The 19,337-nt window shown below is 46.3% G+C and overlaps 1 protein-coding gene across 4 annotated transcripts in view; it reads left to right on the forward strand.

The window, feature by feature from the left end:
- ERMARD (ER membrane associated RNA degradation) overlaps positions 1-19,337 on the forward strand; it is a 179,984-nt gene that overhangs the window by 68,617 nt on the left and 92,030 nt on the right. For all 4 annotated transcript variants that reach the window (XM_075339637.1, XM_075339636.1, XM_075339638.1 and 1 more), the window contains one exon: positions 17,654-17,756. In XM_075339637.1, the coding sequence (XP_075195752.1) occupies positions 17,654-17,756 (103 nt within the window). The remainder of the gene's footprint in view (positions 1-17,653; positions 17,757-19,337) is intronic.

Consider the following 19,337-nt stretch of genomic DNA (forward strand, 5'->3'; position numbering starts at 1 on the left):
CAAACATTTTTTTTCTTGCAAGAATTAAACGTTACGGTTTCCACTTGATGTAAAGCGGCTGATTTTTTGTCTCTTTATGTCCTCTTTAATGGGACGTTCCCTATTTGACAGGTTTGGAGGTAGGGATGGTGCTCTTGAGGTCCACTCAGAAATCTTCTGACCCTTACAAATTTTCAAAACAGTAACGCAGATTTCATGGAGAAAGTTAACATCCACCTTTTTCATACACGTTTTTTATCACCCATCGCCCCTGTGACTTTGGAGCTACAAGTTTTGTTCTTTTTGTTCCTTTGCTTTCAGTGTTTTTTCTTTCAAATCTCACCACCGCCTGCTCTCGTCCTACATTTTTGTTATGTGTCAAGGCTGCTAATTTCGTGCGAGCTTCCATGGCATCAATTCCAAAATGGATCCTTTTTGTTCTATATTTAAGGGCCATGCTGTGCAAATTTTCTAATTGCCCAGTATGGCAGTTTAGAACCAAATGCGGGATGTCTTTCAACATTTTGTCATTACTGACAATCCGCTCAATGTTATTAAATGGTGGTGTACCATTGATAAGCCAAAATATCTCTTCATCTCCCATTTCTATGGGAACATGTCCACATTTACGGTATACTTCACCATCCCACTCATGCTGATTAGTAATGTGATGGAGAAGTGAAAGCCATTTTTCTCGAAAAATTTGCTCTTTTTGTTCACACGTAGTTACACACCACCAGAAGTGTAACACAATCTTCTCAATCCAGGGTATAATGCCTTTGCATAGACTTCCATGGCTTGCAGTAGTGAGTTTTTTCTATAATGATTTGGCGTAATGCCAGATGTCAAATTGGTGATTGATCTGTGGGAAGTCTTCACGCATCTTTTTCCTTATGCCAACATGTCTGTCAGAGGCAAAAATTTTTATTTTGTATCCTGATGAAATTAGTCGATCTAATACTTTTTGAAATCCAAATTTCTCCATAGCGACAGAGGAAGAACATTGACTGCGTTGCACTACCTCAAAGTCCATTATTTTATCGGTGATAATATCCATAATTGTATAAATGCAATATTTGGCATTGTGACCGGGGCTATCACATTGCCCATCACCAGATACACTCAGTGGATGTTGTATTTTTTTTTGTTTAAATTCTTCCTTTTCTTTTGTCCAAGCATGATCAATTGCAGGAAACAGAAACATACTCTGGTACCGATAGTATGTGCCTTCAGAAATGGAAACAAATCCAAGCAGATTGAAAAACTCTTTTACTTTTTGAAAATTTAGGCCACTAAAGAAGATTGAAGCAGCAATTAACACATTTCCAGTAGCAAACTTTCCTATTTTTGGCTGGCTTTCAAAAATGGTAAATTTATGACCCTGGAAGCATCTGCCAATAATTTTACAAAATGACCCTTCCATATACTTTTTAAATGAAGAAACTGTTGATTTACACATAGGATTATGTTGACATTTAACCTTCCTAATTAGATTGTCTAGGCAGGATTCAAAAACCAACAATTTCCTATCTTCAACAACCTGTTCCTCAGTTACATTTATCACTGTCACAGGTGGAACATGGTACGAATCTGGGAGAAGAGATTCACTGATACAAAGGTCTGATTCCTCCAAACTAGTGAGATGTGGTACGTAGTCAGGATCTTGTAATGGTATAGGTTCCATTGATTCTTCAAAAGAAGTATTCTGACTTCCAGGGACTGTGTTTGGTACTCCAGAGACTGGAGATAAAATATTTAGATTTTCCAAACATTCTGCTCCATCATTTTCAAAGAGTACGGTTCTCATTGTTTTTTTCTTCAAGGGAGATGACAATTCCAGTAATGATCCTGAAAGTAACAGGTCCTTTTTTGCAATGGGTGTCGAAGTACTTGGAGGGCACTGTAAAGCTGATAGATGGTTTGCTGAAAAATCGACAACAGGTTCAAACATAACTTTGGAATTTAGCAAGGTGCTGTCTGTTTGAGTGCTGCAGTTTCTAAATCTGGGATTGGATACTTCTTCTTCTTGTGCTACTGCAATAATCGACCCTTGGCTACACAACTGAATAAAGAATCTCTTCCGGCCCCTGTTTTTATCTTTATGTGAACTTTCTTCAACAATTTTTTCTCCCTTAATGACCGTGGGAAATAAGGTTGGTATGGCATTTTTCTTCAAAAATTTTATTGAACCGCGGTAATCATAACTGTCAGGAGTAAAGTGTTCTGAACATATGGCATATTTACCGTTTTTCCCGCTAGACAAAATTGTACTTGCAAATGCCTGAATGTCAATGAACTGTTCTCCGGTTTGATTCAACCATGCAATGATTCTGTCAATATCATTGGGAAATTTGTGTAACTTTATATCTTTTTTCTTCATCGTTCCTTATGGGAGACCCAGACAATGGGTGTATAGCTTCTGCCTCCGGAGGACACACAAAGTACTACACTCAAACGTGTAGCTCCTCCCTCCTAGCATATACACCCCCTGGTAGCCAGTCCTAGCCAGTTTCAATGCTTTGTGTTCAGGAGGTCACACACACATGCATTCTCTGATTTTTTATTTTTTTTTTTATTTCAAAGATTTGGAAGAAAAGCGGGTCCAGTCTGGACTCCCGGCATGTCCCTTCTCACCCCACTGTGTCGGCGGTGCTGTTAAGGTTGATTTTATAAGGCTGGAGCCTTCACATGCCGCGCTCCTTCAACACCCTCTGAGAGGCTCTGGTTTGAAGTGGGAGCCATCTCGGTTCTCACTGCTTTGCAGGAGACCGGTCTCCATCCGCAGCCCTTTCAGGATCCTGCCGGAAGGAGCGTTTAACCCCTCTCCAGGGACATGGCCCTGCGTCTCAAAGCTAAGTATTGAGACGTTTTTACCGCTGAAAGTGGTCCTTCCAGGGGTCCCTTGTACTTTATTTATTGGGGACAGTATGTTATATCACTGTGTTAACATTTCCGGCCGGTTCCCCAGTTTTCACTGGAGAACCGCGCCGACGGTGCCTGCACGCTGGCCGCATTCTTAAATCTAGGCCCCGGCTTCGCCTGAGGCCTAGTTTCGATTCTCCACCCCTGCATGTCAGTCAGTGCAGAGGGACAGCGTGGCTCCGCCCAGCGGCTGGTCAGCACAGGGAGCGGACACTCCTCACTGAGGAAGGATTCCCTCCCCTGTATACTTCATTTGCCCGCTCTCAGAGTAGTCCCCGCCCCCTCTCCTCGCTACGGTCGCCATTTTCTCAGCGTTCTCTGTGTCTGCATAGGCACAGAGATACCTCATTGTGACAAATGGGGGCCTGGGCTGGGGAACTGAGGGCACAGTAATGTATGCTAAACGGTCTGGCAAGCCACAACCTCCGGTTGTGCAGCTGCTAATATTCTCTGTTTATATACTCTGCTGGGGGTCGTTCTGGAGATGCATTCCCTCACAGAGCCCCCACTTCTGCAGCATGTCTCACATCAGAGCAAGGCTGCAAGGCTGTTTTCTTAATATGCACTGCATGTACATCGTACTGTCTGTACTGAGCACATAAACACAGTGATTCCTCAGCCTGGAGGGTCCCTCCAGCTGCTCCGGCTCTTGCTGAGCATGCATTAGCCCCCTTCTCAGGGCGCTTCTGCTGCTACGGCTCGCTCAGCAAAGCTCTCAGAGGACTCTTCATCTGGTCTCAGACCCCGTCCTCCTAAAATGGAGACGCAGGGTCCCCTGTCCTTCCCCGTCCTGCAGCTCTGATTCACGAGCTGACTCACTGGACAAAGAGGATGTCCTTACTGGTGGCTCGGACGCTACTTCATGTACCATTGATCTGTCCGAAGGTGATGCAGATGCTAATGATTTGATTACGTCCATTATATTTGTACTGGACCTCAATCCGCCTGTATCAGGGGAGTATCCCCCCTCTGGCAGAAAGACATCAGTATACCTAAAGAGAACAAGGAGTGTGTTCCTTAACCACTCCAGTTTTCAGCCCACTGTGACCAAGCCCAGAGCCTGTCCTGACAGACGCTCCCCTTAAAGCGTGGTTCTGATGACTGTTTCCCCCTTCCACCAGAGGTGGTCAGGGAGTGGGCTCATTCACCAAGGGTGGTCCCTCCGGTGTCTAGTGTTTCAGCCCGGATAGTTGTATCAGTGGCTGACGGCACCTCCCTAAGGATCCACTGTACCTTACTTCGGTACTGGACCTCAACCCGCCAGTATCAGAGGAGCAACCCTCTCTGGCACTAAGGGGCACCAGTTTACCTTGCCTAAGAGAACAACGAGTGTGTTCCTTAACCACTGCAGTTTTTCAGGCCACTGTGACCAAGCCCAGGGTCTGTTCTGGCAAACGCTTCTCAAAGCGTGGTGCTGAGGACAGTTTTCCCCTTCCACCAGAGGTGGTCAAGGAGTGGGCTCATTCACCAAAGGTGATCCCTCCGGTGTTTAGACCCTCAGCCAGGGCCGTTGTACCAGTGGCTGATGGCTCCTCACTTACGGCTTGCTGTCCGACAGGTTGTCCTTCTGGCCAAATCTGTATAGAGGCGGCAGGGGTCACGTTCTCCCCAGCTTTTGCAGCAGTGTGGGCTTTCAAGGCCATCTCTGCTTCTCTAGAGGAGATGTATTCCCTCACAGGGAATCTATGCCCGAAATGGTTGCCTTAACTTCCAGACTTCAGTCTTTTTCATCCTATGTCTTATCTGCTATGCTGGAGACTCTCACCGCTCTGCGGTGGCCTCGGCTAATTTCCTCGCTATCCGCAGGCTCCTGTGGCTTCGGAAGTGGAAGGCGGATGCTTCTATAGAATTTCCTTGCTGGGCTCCCTTTTGCTGGGACCAGACTATTCGGGAACAACTGGATGAAATTATTAAGGAAGCTTTTGGCGGGAAGAGTTCTTCCATGCCATAAACAGATTTTTTCTGTCAACTCCCCCCTGCTCCAAGGCCGCCGCCTTCTCACAGGCTGGGGCATTCTTGCAGGCCACTGGAGTAATTGTGCCGGTTCCCGACTGGGAACGGTTCTGAGATTTCTGCTTAAATCTATTCCTAGTACCCGAGGAGGGCGGTGCCTTCCGACCTGGATCTCACGCTTCTCAAGCATGTTCAGGTGCGGCATTTTCGCATGGAGTCTCTGCGGTCTATCATTGACCTAAAGAGATTCCCTAGCATCCATCGACATCAGAGATGCCTATCTGCATGTGCCAATCGCAGTTCCACACCAGCGTTGGCTACGTTTTGCAATCAGAGTGGTCCAATTCGTGGTTCTTCCCTTGGGGTTAGCCACGGCCCCTCGAGTATTCTCAAAGTCGGGGCAGCTGTGATTGCGGTCCTGCACCCCTAGGGGTTGGCAGCGATCCTTTTATCCTAGACAGCCTTCTAGTCTGGGCTTCATCCAGTGCAGTCTGTTAGCGGAGTGCCTCGCTCACTCTCGCCACTCTCACCAATTCGGGTGGTTGTCTTCTGTCCAAGTCCACTCTGACTTCGACCCAGAAGTTCACATACCCAGGGACGCAATTCGAGACTCTGTCGGCACTTGTGAAGCTGCCCTTAGTCAAACAGCAGTCCCTCCACTGGCGGTCGACGTCGTTCCATCAGGCACCTAATACAGGTGCTGGATCAGTCGGTGGTGTCAACGGAAGCGGTTCCCTTGCCCAGTTCCATCTGCGTCCTCTGCGGCTGGATATTTTCCGCTGTTGGAACAAGCGGACTCCCTCCTTCCACGGAGTGGTGGCTTCGCCACAGACCAGGGGCTCGTTTCAGTGGTGGCTTTGGCCCCTCTGTCTCAGGGACGCTCCTTCCTGGCTCCGTCCCGGGTGCTCCTCACCAAGATGCTAGTCTATCCGGCTGGGGAGCAGTATATCTCCACCTTGGAGCGCAGGGCACTTGGACTCTGTCCGAATCAGCCCTCTGGACCAATGTGCTGGAATTCAGAGCTGTGTTTCTAGCTCTCCAAGCCTTTCACCATCTGTTGACGGCCAGGCACATTCGAGTCCAGTCAGACAACGCTACAGCGTTTGCCTACATTAACCTCCAGGGCGGGACATCACTGTTGGAGGTTCATCGCATTCTTCTGTGGACGGAGGACTCCTAGTCCACCATATCCGCAGCCCACATCCCAGATGTGGAAAACTGGGAGGCAGATTGTCTCAGCCGTCAAACCGTGGCTCTACGATCCTCAGGTGTTTGCGGCAGACGCACTGGTTCAAGTTTGGTCCCAGCTTCGTCTGTCTTATGTGTTTCACCCTCTAGTTCTTGCCCAGAGTCCTGCGCAAGATCAGAAAGGAGGGCCGTCGGGTCATTCTCATTACTCCAGACTGACCCAGGCAGGCTTGGTACCCTGACCTGCTCCGTCTGTCCGTAGAGGTGCCATGGCATCTCCCGGACTGTTCCTCTCACGAGGTCCGTCTTTTCCGCCAGAATCTGCGGCTCTCAGATTGACGGCGTGGTTTTTGAGTCATGGATCTTGACAACTTCTGGTATCCCTCCTGAAGTCATCTCCACTATGACTCGAGCTCGGAAGTATCCTTTGGCTTTTTGGCCTTGCCGACCCTCCTGTTCCTTCTACAGTCCGGTCTGCAGCTGGGACTATCCCTCAATTCCCTTAAGGGACAGGTATCGGCTCTGTCAGTGTTGTACCAGCGGCGTATTGCCCGGCTAGCTCAGATGCGTTCCTTCATGCAGGGCGCATCTCACATCATTCCGCCTTACCGGCGGCCCTTGGAGCCCTGGGACCTTAATTCGGTCCTCACGGTTTTTGGAAACCCCCCTTTGAGCCTCTTAGGGAGGTTTCTTTGTTTAGTTTTTCATAGAAAGTGGTCTTTCTAGTGGCCATTACTTCCCTCAAGAGAGTCTCTGTTTTGGCTGCACTCTCTTCGGAGTCCCTCCTTTTTGGTTTTTCATCAAGACAAGGTGGTTCTCCGTCCGACTCCGGATTTTCTCCCTAAGGTGGTTGCTGCTTCCACCTTAACCGGGGCATTTTCCCTGCCTTCCTTTTGTCCGGCTCCTATTCATCGCTTTGAAAAGGCGTTGCATACTCTGGATCTGGTGCGGGTGCTCCGGATCTATGTGTCTCGCACCGCTGTTCTTAGGCTTTGCACCTCTCTTTTGGGCTGACCACTGGTCAGCGTAAGGGCCTCTCGGCATTTAAGCCGACCCTGGCTCGTTGGTTTAGGTCGGCCATTTCCGATACCTACCAGTGTACTCAAGTGCCTCTCCCGTCGGGGATCAAGGCACACTTGACCAGAGCTGTTGGTGACTCTTAGGCTTCAGGCCTAGGCCACGGCTCAGTAGGTCTGTCAGACTGCCACTTGGTCTAGTTGGCATACCTTTTCGTAAGCACTACCAAGTGCATGCTCATGCTTCGGCAGATGCGAGCTTGGGCAGATGCATCCTTCAGGCGGCTGTCGCCCATTTGTGAAGTTAGGTTTTGCCTACTTCTCAGTTTTCTGTTTATTTCCCACCCATGGACTGCTTTGGAACGTCCCATTGTCTGGGTCTCCCATAAGGAACGATGAAGAAAAAGAGAATTTTGTTTACTTACCGTAAATTCTTTTTCTTATAGTTCCCACATGGGAGACCCAGCACCCTCCCTGTTGCCTGTTGGCAGGTTTTCTTGTTCCGTGTGTTATCACCGGCTGTTGTTGTAGACAGAGATTCCGGTTAGTCCGGGTTTTACTCTATCTCTACTTGTGGGTGGATGTCCTCCTTCAGCTTTTGCACTAAACTGGCTAGGACTGGCTACCAGGGGGTGTATATGCTAGGAGGGAGGAGCTACACGTTTGAGTGTAGTACTTTGTGTGTCCTCCGGAGACAGAAGCTATACACCCATTGTCTGGGTCTCCCATGTCGGAACTATAAGAAAAAGAATTTACGGTAAGTAAACAAAATTCTCTTTTTTGGTCCCGTGAGTCCACTTGTGTTGAAACACTGATTAACAATGCAGCAAGGCATGTTGATTTTCTAAGAATATGGACAAAAACCTATAAAACAAAATAGGTTTTTGCGATGTTATTGTACATGTTGTTGTAAAATGTACATGAAATCTTTATACATAACATGTCGTCCGTTTGTACTTACCAGATTATGGAAAAATGTTGCTAGCGATACCTAAAGATTGTTGATGATATCTGAAAACAGAAAAAAATGGAGCATAGATCTAAATAGATAAAGACAAAATCAATTTAAAACTAATAAAGTACGGTACATATATATAAAATGTGTGACTCTAGAAGACATATGTTTTTAATTGTTCATATTGGATCATGTGACCCGGCAATTAAATGTAAAAAAATTAAATAAAATTTATGTCTACATATCCGTATGTGACATGCAAATAAGGCCCTGTGCGCACTAGGCGTTTTTACCCGCGGTTTTGCTGTAGAAATTTCTTGAGAAATGTTTGAAATCTTTCTTCAGACATTTCCCAGCAATACCTATGGATAAAAAAAAATAGCTGTGCGCACTCTTTTTTTTTCTCAAGAAAATTCTGTCTGAAGATTTTCTGGAGAAACTTTGAGAAAATGTGCATGTCACTTCTTTTCGGCAGGTACCTGCGGAATACCCCCGGTATTTCACTCCATTCACTGTAATGTAATCGCAAGATTCCGGGGGTATACCGCAGGTAGCAAATGCTGTGCGGTATACCCTCGGTATAGCCGCGGTTTACCTGAGGTAATGCTCATCGCTGCCTGAGGTTTTGCAGGAAGTGATATCATTATGTCAGGAAGAGGAAGCGGAGCAGAGTAAACACAATGTCACACTCCCTGGACGCCGCACAAACGCTTCCGTGTGACCTCAAGGTGCCCATGCAGTCTGTGTCCTGCTCCGGCCCTGCGGCTGCACGCAGTGTCAGCAGCTTGTAACCCTGCAGCACAGGCAGACACTAACACACAGCAGTGCGCGCAGCCGTGGGGATGCCGAGCGCTGCTGTCAGGAGGTGAGATGAGGTCATTACCTGCGGTAACTATCTCCTGCCTCCTGACGTCACCGCTGTCACTGCCGTCTATGCCCGCGGCCCGAGACTGTCACTAGCGGTGATGTCAAGTCTGTGTCCTGCTCCGGCCCTGCGGCTGCACGCAGTGTCAGCAGCTTGTAACCCTGCAGCACAGGCAGACACTAACACACAGCAGTGCGCGCAGCCGTGGGGATGCCGAGCGCTGCTGTCAGGAGGTGAGATGAGGTCATTACCTGCGGTAACTATCTCCTGCCTCCTGACGTCACCGCTGTCACTGCTGTCTATGCCCGCGGCCCGAGACTGTCACTAGCGGTGATGTCAAGGGCTCTCGCGATACTGCTGAGAACGTGGCGGGCATATAAGGCAGTGACAGCGCTGACATCAGTAGTGCAGGAGATAATCACTGCAGGTAATGGTCTCATCTATCCTGACAGCAGCGCTCGTCATCCCCTGCACTGACCTGGGCTATTGATGTTAGCTCAGGTCACTGCATTACTCTCCCAGCCAAGGTGGAACATTCTGTTTTTCATAGACTGGGACAGTGACTATGGTATGGATCGCCGTGGGACCCCCTTATTGGATTACGCTGGACCTGGAATTGATTGTTCTTGTAAATAAATTGGTGAAAGAAGGAATGTTTCAAATAAAACTTTTTTTGTTGTCTATTTTTTATTTCTTACTGACTGGGTTGGTGATGTCGGTTATCTGATAGACGCGTGACATCACCAACCCCAGGCCCTGATGCCAGGTGATATTACACATCTGGCATCAACCCCATATATTACCGCGTTTGCCACCGCACCAGGGCAACGGGATGAGTTTGGGCGAAGCGCCAGTATTGGCATGTCTAATGGATGCGCCAATTCTGGGGCGGCTGCAGCCTGCTATTTTTAGGCTGGGGAGTGTCCAATAACAGTGGACCTCCCTAGTCTGAGAATATCAGACCCCAGCTGTCTGCTTTACCTTGGCTGGTGATCCAATTTGTGGGGGACCTCACGTTTTTTGTTTTAAATTATTTATTTAATGTAAAATAACAGCGTGGGGTGCCCTCTGTTTTGGATTACCATCCAAGGTAAAGCTGCCAGCTGTGGTCTGCAGCCATCTGCTTTACCCTAGCTGGCTACAAAAGATGAGGGGACCTCACGTCGTTTTTTTTTTAAAATATTTATTTTTGTCTAAATACAAGGCTAGGCACCCTTTAGTGCCACATGAAAGTCACTAAAGGGTGCCAGCTTAGAATATGCAGGGAGGTGGGACATTATATAGGTCTTTCTCATCTATTATCTATCTATCTATTCATCTTTCCCTCTATCCATTATCTGTCTATCGATTATCTATATTTATTGCAGTTCAGCATAAAAAAACCAGAGGGACCAACCTGCGGAAAAACCGAGGGTAAAAACGCATGCGTTTTACCCGCGGTTTGGGTGAGTGTTTTTTACCGCAGGTGCGGTAATCTTCAACTCCCAGAAGTTTCTCAAGAAATTTTCTTGAGAAAAATCACTTTTCTAGTGCGCACATAGCCTAAAGATCTTACTTTACTTTTTTTTTTTTTTTTTTGAATGGTTGCACAAGCCACCTTCCAACATACATATCGATGAAAAATTGTTATACATTATACAACCGCAAGTAGCAGCGGCATAGGTGGCGAGGACGCGGCAGGCAGCGGGGATAGGTAAGCTCTATGAATACTCCACCTCCTCCTTCTCCTCCATCATCATTATCCTCCTCCTCATTATCCTCCTTCTCCATCATCATCATCATCCTCCATCATCATTATCCTCCATCATCATTATCCTTCTCATTATCCTCCTCCTCCATCATCATTATCCTCCATCATTATCCTCCTCCATCATTATCCTCCTCCTCCATCATCATTATCCTCCTCCTCCATCATCATTATCCTCCTCCTCATACTCGTCCTCCTCCACCATCATTATCCTCCATCATCATTATCCTCCCCATTATCATCCTCCTCCATCACTATCCTCCATCATCATTATCCTCCTCCTCCTCCATCATCATTATCCTCATTATCATTATCCTCCATCATCATTATCCTCCTCCTCCATCATCATTATCCTCCATCATTATTATCCTTCTCATTATCCTCCTCCTCCATCATCATTATCCTCCTCCATCATCATTATCCTCCATCATTATCCTCCTCCATCATTATCCTCCTCCTCCATCATCATTATCCTCCTCCTCCATCATCATTATCATCCTCCTCCTCATACTCGTCCTCCTCCACCATCATTATCCTCCATCATCATTATCCTCCCCATTATCATCCTCCTCCATCACTATCCTCCATCATCATTATCCTCCTCCTCCTCCATCATCATTATCCTCATTATCATTATCCTCCATCATCATTATCCTCCTCCTCCATCATCATTATCCTCCATCATCATTATCCTTCTCATTATCCTCCTCCTCCATCATCATTATCCTCCTCCATCATCATTATCCTCCATCATTATCCTCCTCCATCATTATCCTCCTCCTCCATCATCATTATCCTCCTCCTCCATCATCATTATCCTCCTCCTCCATCATCATTATCCTCCTCCTCATACTCGTCCTCCTCCACCATCATTATCCTCCATCATCATTATCCTCCCCATTATCATCCTCCTCCATCACTATCCTCCATCATCATTATCCGCCTCCTCCTCCATCATCATTATCCTCATTATCATTATCCTCCATCATCATTATCCTCCTCCTCCATCATCATTATCCTCCATCATTATTATCCTTCTCATTATCCTCCTCCTCCATCATCATTATCCTCCTCCATCATCATTATCCTCCTCATTATCATTATCCTCCTCCTCCATCATCATTATCCTCCATCATCATTATCCTCCATCATTATCCTCCTCCTCCATCATTATCCTCCTCCTCCATCAGTATCCTCCATCATCATTATCCTCATCATCATTATCCTCCATCATCATTATCCTTCTCATTATCCTCCTCCTCCATCATCATTATCCTCCATCATCATTATCCTCCATCATTATTCTCCTCCTCCATCATTATCCTCCTCCTCCATCACTATCCTCCATCATCATTATCCTCCTCCATCATCATTATCCTCCTCATCATCATTTTCCTCCATCATCATTATCCTTCTCATTATCCTCCTCCATCATCATTATCCTCCTTATTATCATTATCCTCCTCCTCCATCATCATTATCCTTCTCATTATCCTCCTCCTTCATTATCCTCCTCCTCCTCCATCATCATCATCCTCCATCATCATTATTATCCTCCTCCTCCTCATTATCCTACTCCATCATCATTATCATCCTCTTCCTCCTCCTCCAAACATACCTGCAGGACAGTGAGATGAATCCTGCTGGTGGCATTTTCCTGTGGCGTCCCGTTGTCCTTCGCGGCTGGTGTGTTGGCCCGGTGTCCTGGGGCGGCACGATACAGGAGCAGCAGCTGATCGCGTCCTCCGGTCAGCTGTTCTGTCCTGTTCTAATCGCGCGCGCTCCCGCGGTCACAACGGGCTGTGAAGAAACGAGGGCGCATGCGCCGCCCTCTCAGTCACCAAGTTGTGTAATGCGGGGGCTTCAGAAACATGGCGCCGGAGATAAGCGCTATGCGCAGAGGCCCACTCCGGCGCCATGTTTCTGAAGATTAGATATTTACATACAGCCAGAGGGAGGGAGGGAGGAACAGGCGGCGCGGGGGGGCGGGGAACACGTGCATAACACGCCCGGACATCAGGAGAGAGGGAGGAACAGGCTGGTGGGGGGGGCGGGGAACTCCTGCATAACACGCCCGGACATTAACAGAGAGGTGCACACGTCAATCAAAAAGTGCACGAAAATTCAAACTTTATAAAGTTGTATTTCACTGCCTAAACACCCGAGCTGCCCCCTGATGGTATGTACACACTGTGCATGATAGTGCCAGCACTGCACTGGCTGCAGCTTATACACGAAAATCCTGATGTTTGGTTCCCTTTAAGCCCGCTACACACGCTTCAATATATCTCACAATCTGTCGTTGGGGTCAAGTTGTAAGTGACGCACATCCGGCATCGTTTGTGAGGTATCTGCGTGTGACATCTACTTGCGATCAGGATTGAACGCAAAACCGTTGATCGCAAACACATCGTATCATTCTCTAGAATTGAGCGTTTTGTTGCACGAACCTAGTCAATTGTAACGTGTGACATCCCTCATACGATTTTGGTGTCTGATGCTGTGTGCGCAGGTGTGCGCTCTGCACCGCAGCTTAAAAAAGGTCCGCTTCAGAGCGCAGCTGAAAAGCTGCGTTCTGAAGCGCTTCACAATGTCTGTCAGTCACTAATCTCTGTCAGTCGGTCACTATCTCTGTCCCTCTCTCTCTGTCCATGTCAGTCTATCCCCCTCTCTCATATTCACCGATCCCCGGCGCTGCACGGCGTTCACACTGCTCCGGCGGCTTTTACTGTTTTGAAAAAGCCGGCCGCCCATTAAACAATTTCGTATTCCCTGCTTTCCCCGCCCACCGGCGCCTATGATTGGTTACAGTGAGACACGCCCCCACTCTGAGTGACAGGTGTCACACTGCACCCAATCACAGCAGCCGGTGGGCGGGTCTATACTGTGTAGTGAAATAAATAATTAAATAATTAAAAAAAACGGCGTGCGGTTCCCCCCAATTTTAAAACCAGCCAGATAAAGCCATACGGCTGAAGGCTGGTATTCTCAGGATGGGGAGCTCCACGTTATGGGGAGCCCCCCAGCCTAACAATATCAGCCAACAGCCGCCCAGAATTGCCGCATACATTATATGCGACAGTTCTGGGACTGTACCCGGCTCTTCCCGATTTGCCCTGGTGCGTTGGCAAATCGGGGTAATAAGGAGTTATTGGCAGCCCATAGCTGCCAATAAGTCCTAGATTAATCATGTCAGGCGTCTATGAGACACCCTCCATGATTAATCTGTAAATTACAGTAAATAAACACACACACCCGAAAAAATCCTTTATTAGAAATAAAAACACAAACATATACCCTGGTTCACCACTTTAATCAGCCCCAAAAAGCCCTCCATGTCCGGCGTAATCCAGGATGCTCCAGCGTCGCTTCCAGCGCTGCTGCATGGAGGTGACAGGAGCTGCAGAAAACACAGCCGCTCCTGTCACCTCCACGCAGCTAATGAAGACAGCCGCGCGATCAGCTGCTGTCACTGAGGTTACCCGCTGTCACTGGATCCAGCGGTGGCCGCGGTTAACCTCAGTGACAGCTCAGCTGATCGCGCGGCTGTCTTCATTACCTGCGTGGAGGTGACAGGAGCGGCGGTGTTTTCTGCAGCTCCGGTCACCTCCATGCAGCAGCGCTGGAAGCGACGCTGGAGCATCCTGGAGTACGCCGGACAAGGAGGGCTTTTTGGGGCTGATTAAAGTGGTGAACCAGGGTATATGTTTGTGTTTTTATTTCTAATAAAGGATTTTTTCGGGTGTGTGTGTTTATTTACTGTAATTTACAGATTAATCATGGAGGGTGTCTCATAGACGCCTGACATGATTAATCTAGGACTTATTGGCAGCTATGGGCTGCCAATAACTCCTTATTACCCCGATTTGCCAACGCACCAGGGCAAATCGGGAAGAGCCGGTTACAGTCCCAGAACTGTCGCATCTAATGTATGCGGCAATTCTGGGCGGCTGTTGGCTGATATTGTTAGGCTGGGGGGCTCCCCATAACGTGGAGCTCCCCATCCTGAGAATACCAGCCTTCAGCCGTATGGCTTTATCTGGCTGGTTTTAAAATTGGGGGGACCGCACGCCGTTTTTTTTAATTATTTAATTATTTATTTCACTATACAGTATAGACCCGCCCACCGGCTGCTGTGATTGGGTGCAGTGTGACACCTGTCACTCAGAGTGGGGGCGTGTCTCACTGTAACCAATCATAGGCGCCGGTGGGCGGGGAAAGCAGGGAATACGAAATTGTTTAATGGGCGGCCGGCTTTTTCAAAACAGTAAAAGCCGCCGGAGCAGTGTGAATGCCGTGCAGCGCCGGGGATTGGTGAGTATGAGAGAGGGCTGCTAACTTCAGTAATTTAGGAGATTAGCGGTCACCGGTGAGTCCTTCACTGGTGACCGCTAATCAGGACGCGACACAGACAGAGCCGCAGCATGACAATGAAGTCGGGTGAAGTTCACCCGAGTTCATTCTGACAGTGCGGCTCTGTCTGTGTCTGCTGTCATCTGCCATTCAGCTCTGCTACATGGCTGTCTGTGTCTGCTGCCAGCGGCCATGTAGCAGAGCTGAATGGCAGATGACATAGTAAAAACACATCCCTACACATTACACACGCTTGGCAAGTCAATAAATAAAAAAAAAAAAAGGTGCCCAATGCATACGTCACAGAACACATGATCTAAAGGATCGCACATAACATTGATCAATTTAACATAGACTACTAACGCACGTGTGACAGCAAATGAACGACCTACGTGAAATCTCATAGATCCCGTATGCAACCTGGGCGTGTCACATCGCAAATGCGATTGTACAACTAATTGCAACGTGTAAAGTGGGCTTTAAACAGACAAGTGGTACATAGCAGCAGTCACATGGAGGATTGTCGCCCTCCTGTGGTTGGAAAGGATTATTACATGTAATTTCATATCACGCATTGGCTGTTATATGACATGTGATCTAAATGTATGACTTGTCACGCACTGGTATTTTGTAAAATGCACACTTTATTTGGTATAATATTTGTATGGCCTAGAAAATATGAATTGATGAACATATACTAATACATTACAATTTGTATATGTTTATCAACTCCTATTTCTAGGCTAGCTGTATTAACCATAAATCACAAATAGTTATTTCTGGTTACACAGGGGCAACAATTTCCTATATATGCCATACAAATATACCAAATAAAGTGTCAGTGCATTTTCCAAAATACCAGTGCGTGACAAAAGTCATAAATTTAGATCACATTTCATATAATAGCCAATGCGTGATATGAAATTACATGTAATAATCCTTTCCAACCACAGGAGGGCGACAATCCTCCATGTAACTGCTGCTATGTACCACTTGTCTGCTTAAGGATTAGCACCTTATTCAGAATAATATGTGTGGCATACATGGAGGATTGTCGCCCTCCTGTGGTTAGAAAGGATTATTACATGTGATTTATCGTCTAATGCAGCTAGCCTACAAGTATGAATTGATGAACATATAAAATCTTATTTATGATACAGTCACTGGCACAACAGTTAGTTTATGTTGAATTGGGATCATTACTGTTTTAATATTATTGTTCTCTGTAAATTTTGAATAATATTGTTATATATTGAGTGAAAATGACTCATGGTTCTCTTGTATTGGTCCTATCCTAATATGTAGTAGATGTAATAATAATATTAGCAAAAAAATTCCAATTAGAAATGTAGTATAGCTCTCCTGATATAGCCATGTTACTTACCTTATGTTCATGGCATTGCAGGAACTTAGGTGTCTATGGTTACGACCACGCATATAGTCACAGTTAGTTAGTTAGTAGATCTTGGTAATAACCATGGATACTTAAGGTCCTGCAATATCCTGAACATGAGGTAAGAGACATAGTGAAACAGAAAAACTATACTACATTTCTAATTTCTATTTGCAGATATTATTATTATTATTATTATTACACCTACTACATATTGGGATAGGATCTTGGAGATATGAATACCCCTTTAAGAACCCAGACTTCATCCTAACCCCATTGGCAGTCACTGATCAGGCAGTTCGGCTCTACCACATGCAGAGAGCTATAAACCGAGCACTTCCAGGGGAAGGGGGGCAGGGTTCTTTCACTTTTTTTGGTTTTGTACACACTATATCTGATAACGCTGATTTGTGAGCCGTTCAAACACTGCGAGCGGCTCGAACTAGGCTGAGCATTGAGCATACCCAAACAAAGTGATCAGTGTTCAACTCATTTGCATACGTAAAGCCCTCGAACTCGAACACTGATTTTGTTTGGAAAACTCTCTGTTTGGTATGAACACTGAACCTTACTGTTTGGGTCCGATCATCTCTAGTTTCTATATCTGCTAGTCGAAGGTTACCGAATAGGAGACTGATCAGTTGGATGTATAGTTTTGTTTGAAAGATTTACTATAGCTGTAAATCTTGTAAGAGATTAAATGTCGTGTCCACTGGGCGGTCCTAGCCAATGTCATCTTTTTCAGCCTGTCAATCAGTCAGTCATTGTTTGAGATCTTTAAAGGCCCCAATACACATTATTGAAAGCCAAATGTGTGAAAGGGTCTCTAGACCCTTCTGCCCCCAACAGATGATGTCAAGAGAGATAAGCATCTCGATTTCGGACTGCCTATCCTTTTGTTCTCAGTGAGATAAGCCACTAGAGAAGTCCGGCAGCGGCTCTCTTGTACAGATCCCACAAGCGCTAGGCAGATCGATTACTCTTGTGTATGGAGGTGACGGGAGAGAGAGCTGCTGGACAAATGATGGTTGTTTCTCAATAAATTTTTGAAAAAAGATGAGTTGCCTCTGTCGCTAGCTATGTAGATAAGAATATATGACTGCCACTGCCCTTAACAGTTATTTCGGCAACTTGTGTGCCAACACAGTTCTTCATTGCTTCTCGTTGTCTGAATTGTAATATTGCAAGGGAATGCGGTTGAGTTTGCAGAAAAATAAATCTGATTGATTTTTGGAGTCACTTGACCTTACTATCCAGTAACAATATTTGCTTCTATACACAGGTTTGCAGACTGTGCTACATTCCTATTACCCCAACTTGAAACTGGCTTGCGACTGGCATTTTGCACAGTTAATGAATGCCCAGATAGAATGCTGACAGCTGAGGTACATGAGTGCCAAATTATAGACCCTGTATAGTTACTTGACAAAATTTGACCTTGTTACACATCTCCTTTAATTAGCGATGGACGAACCCGCAGTTATTCGGGATCGGCGGGTCCACCTGGATTTAAAAACAAACTCTGCTGGGGACCGGAATAAATCCCTAATATCTGCCTGGACGCCAATCCCCATATAAGTCTATAGGGTTCCGAATATTTTGCTTTAAAATCATGGTAGAAAGGGCAAGGGGGATTAGAGCAAGTGTATTATATTTACCGAGTCTCCCGCACGCCGTACATTACTTCTGGGGCCGCTCATTACCCTCATACATATTTACCTCTTCCCCCACCCACTGGCAGTTCCGGCATCTCTGATTGGTTGCAGTCAGACTGCGCCCCCACCCAATGTGACAGCGTTTGTGACTGCTTGAAATCACACACACTGTCTGCATACCTATAGTGGTGTAAAAATAAATACATTTAAAAAAAACTAGCATAGGGTCCCCCATATTATGATACCCAGCACATATAAAGCATACTGATACATGTGCAGCCTCCAGCTGTTTGCTTATCTTGGCTGTGTATCAAAATAAGAGAGACCCCATGCAACTTTTTAAAAATTATTTAATTGGTCATTGGGCCCACTCCAGTCGAAAAGCCGCTTTCAGCCGCCCAGAATTGTCACTTCCATTAGATGTGACAATCCCGGCACTTTACCCGGCTCATCCCAATTGCCCTGGTGCGGTGGCAATCAGGGTAATATAAAGGGTTAATAAGTCACTAAGCCCTAGATTAGTAATGGGAGGTGTCTTTGAGAGCCCCTCATTACTAATCTGTAAGTGAAAAGAAATAAACACAAACACTGAAAGAATCCTTTATTTAAAATAAAACAAAAAAAAACAAACTTCTTTCTCCAATTATTAACCCCAAACACCTAGTTCTGAAGTCACAGTATGCAGGCACAGAACATGACCTGTGGCTTCAGGCAGAGACTGGCTGAGCTGAAGCTGTGAACGGTGACATCACTCAGTTTATCTGTGGTCATGGTACCCCACCTATGACCGCAGGTAAAGTGACCTCAGGTGATCTCATTGAAGTCAGTGATCTTACCTCAGGTGAACTGAGTTCACAGACCTGCATCTCCTGGCAGAAACCACAGGTTTTTTTGCCAAGAGATGCAGATTTGGTGCTGAAATTTATACACCATATTCCTGCACCAATCTGCATCTTCTGGCAGAAAAACCCCATCAAAATACAATGCGGTTTGATGCGATATTGATGCAGTTTTTTGCCAGGATATGCAAATTTCGTGCACGAATATGATGTATAAATTTCAGCACCAAATCTGCATCTCTTAGCAAAAAAACACACACAAACCGTTTTGACACTGTTCGGTGCGGTTTTCTGCCAGGGGATGCACATTTGGTGCAGAAATCTGGTGCCGACAGGTTCTGTGCTCACGCGCTGTGACTTCAGTATGTAGCAGAACCGGAATCGTCTTGGAACCTTGTGTGGATTATGTCAGAACTGAGTATTTGAAGCTAAGAAATTGGTAAAAAAGGGTGGGTTCTTTTGTATTTTATTT

Source organism: Anomaloglossus baeobatrachus, chromosome 3 (genome assembly GCF_048569485.1).
Source record: "Anomaloglossus baeobatrachus isolate aAnoBae1 chromosome 3, aAnoBae1.hap1, whole genome shotgun sequence".
NCBI lineage: Eukaryota > Metazoa > Chordata > Amphibia > Anura > Aromobatidae > Anomaloglossus > Anomaloglossus baeobatrachus.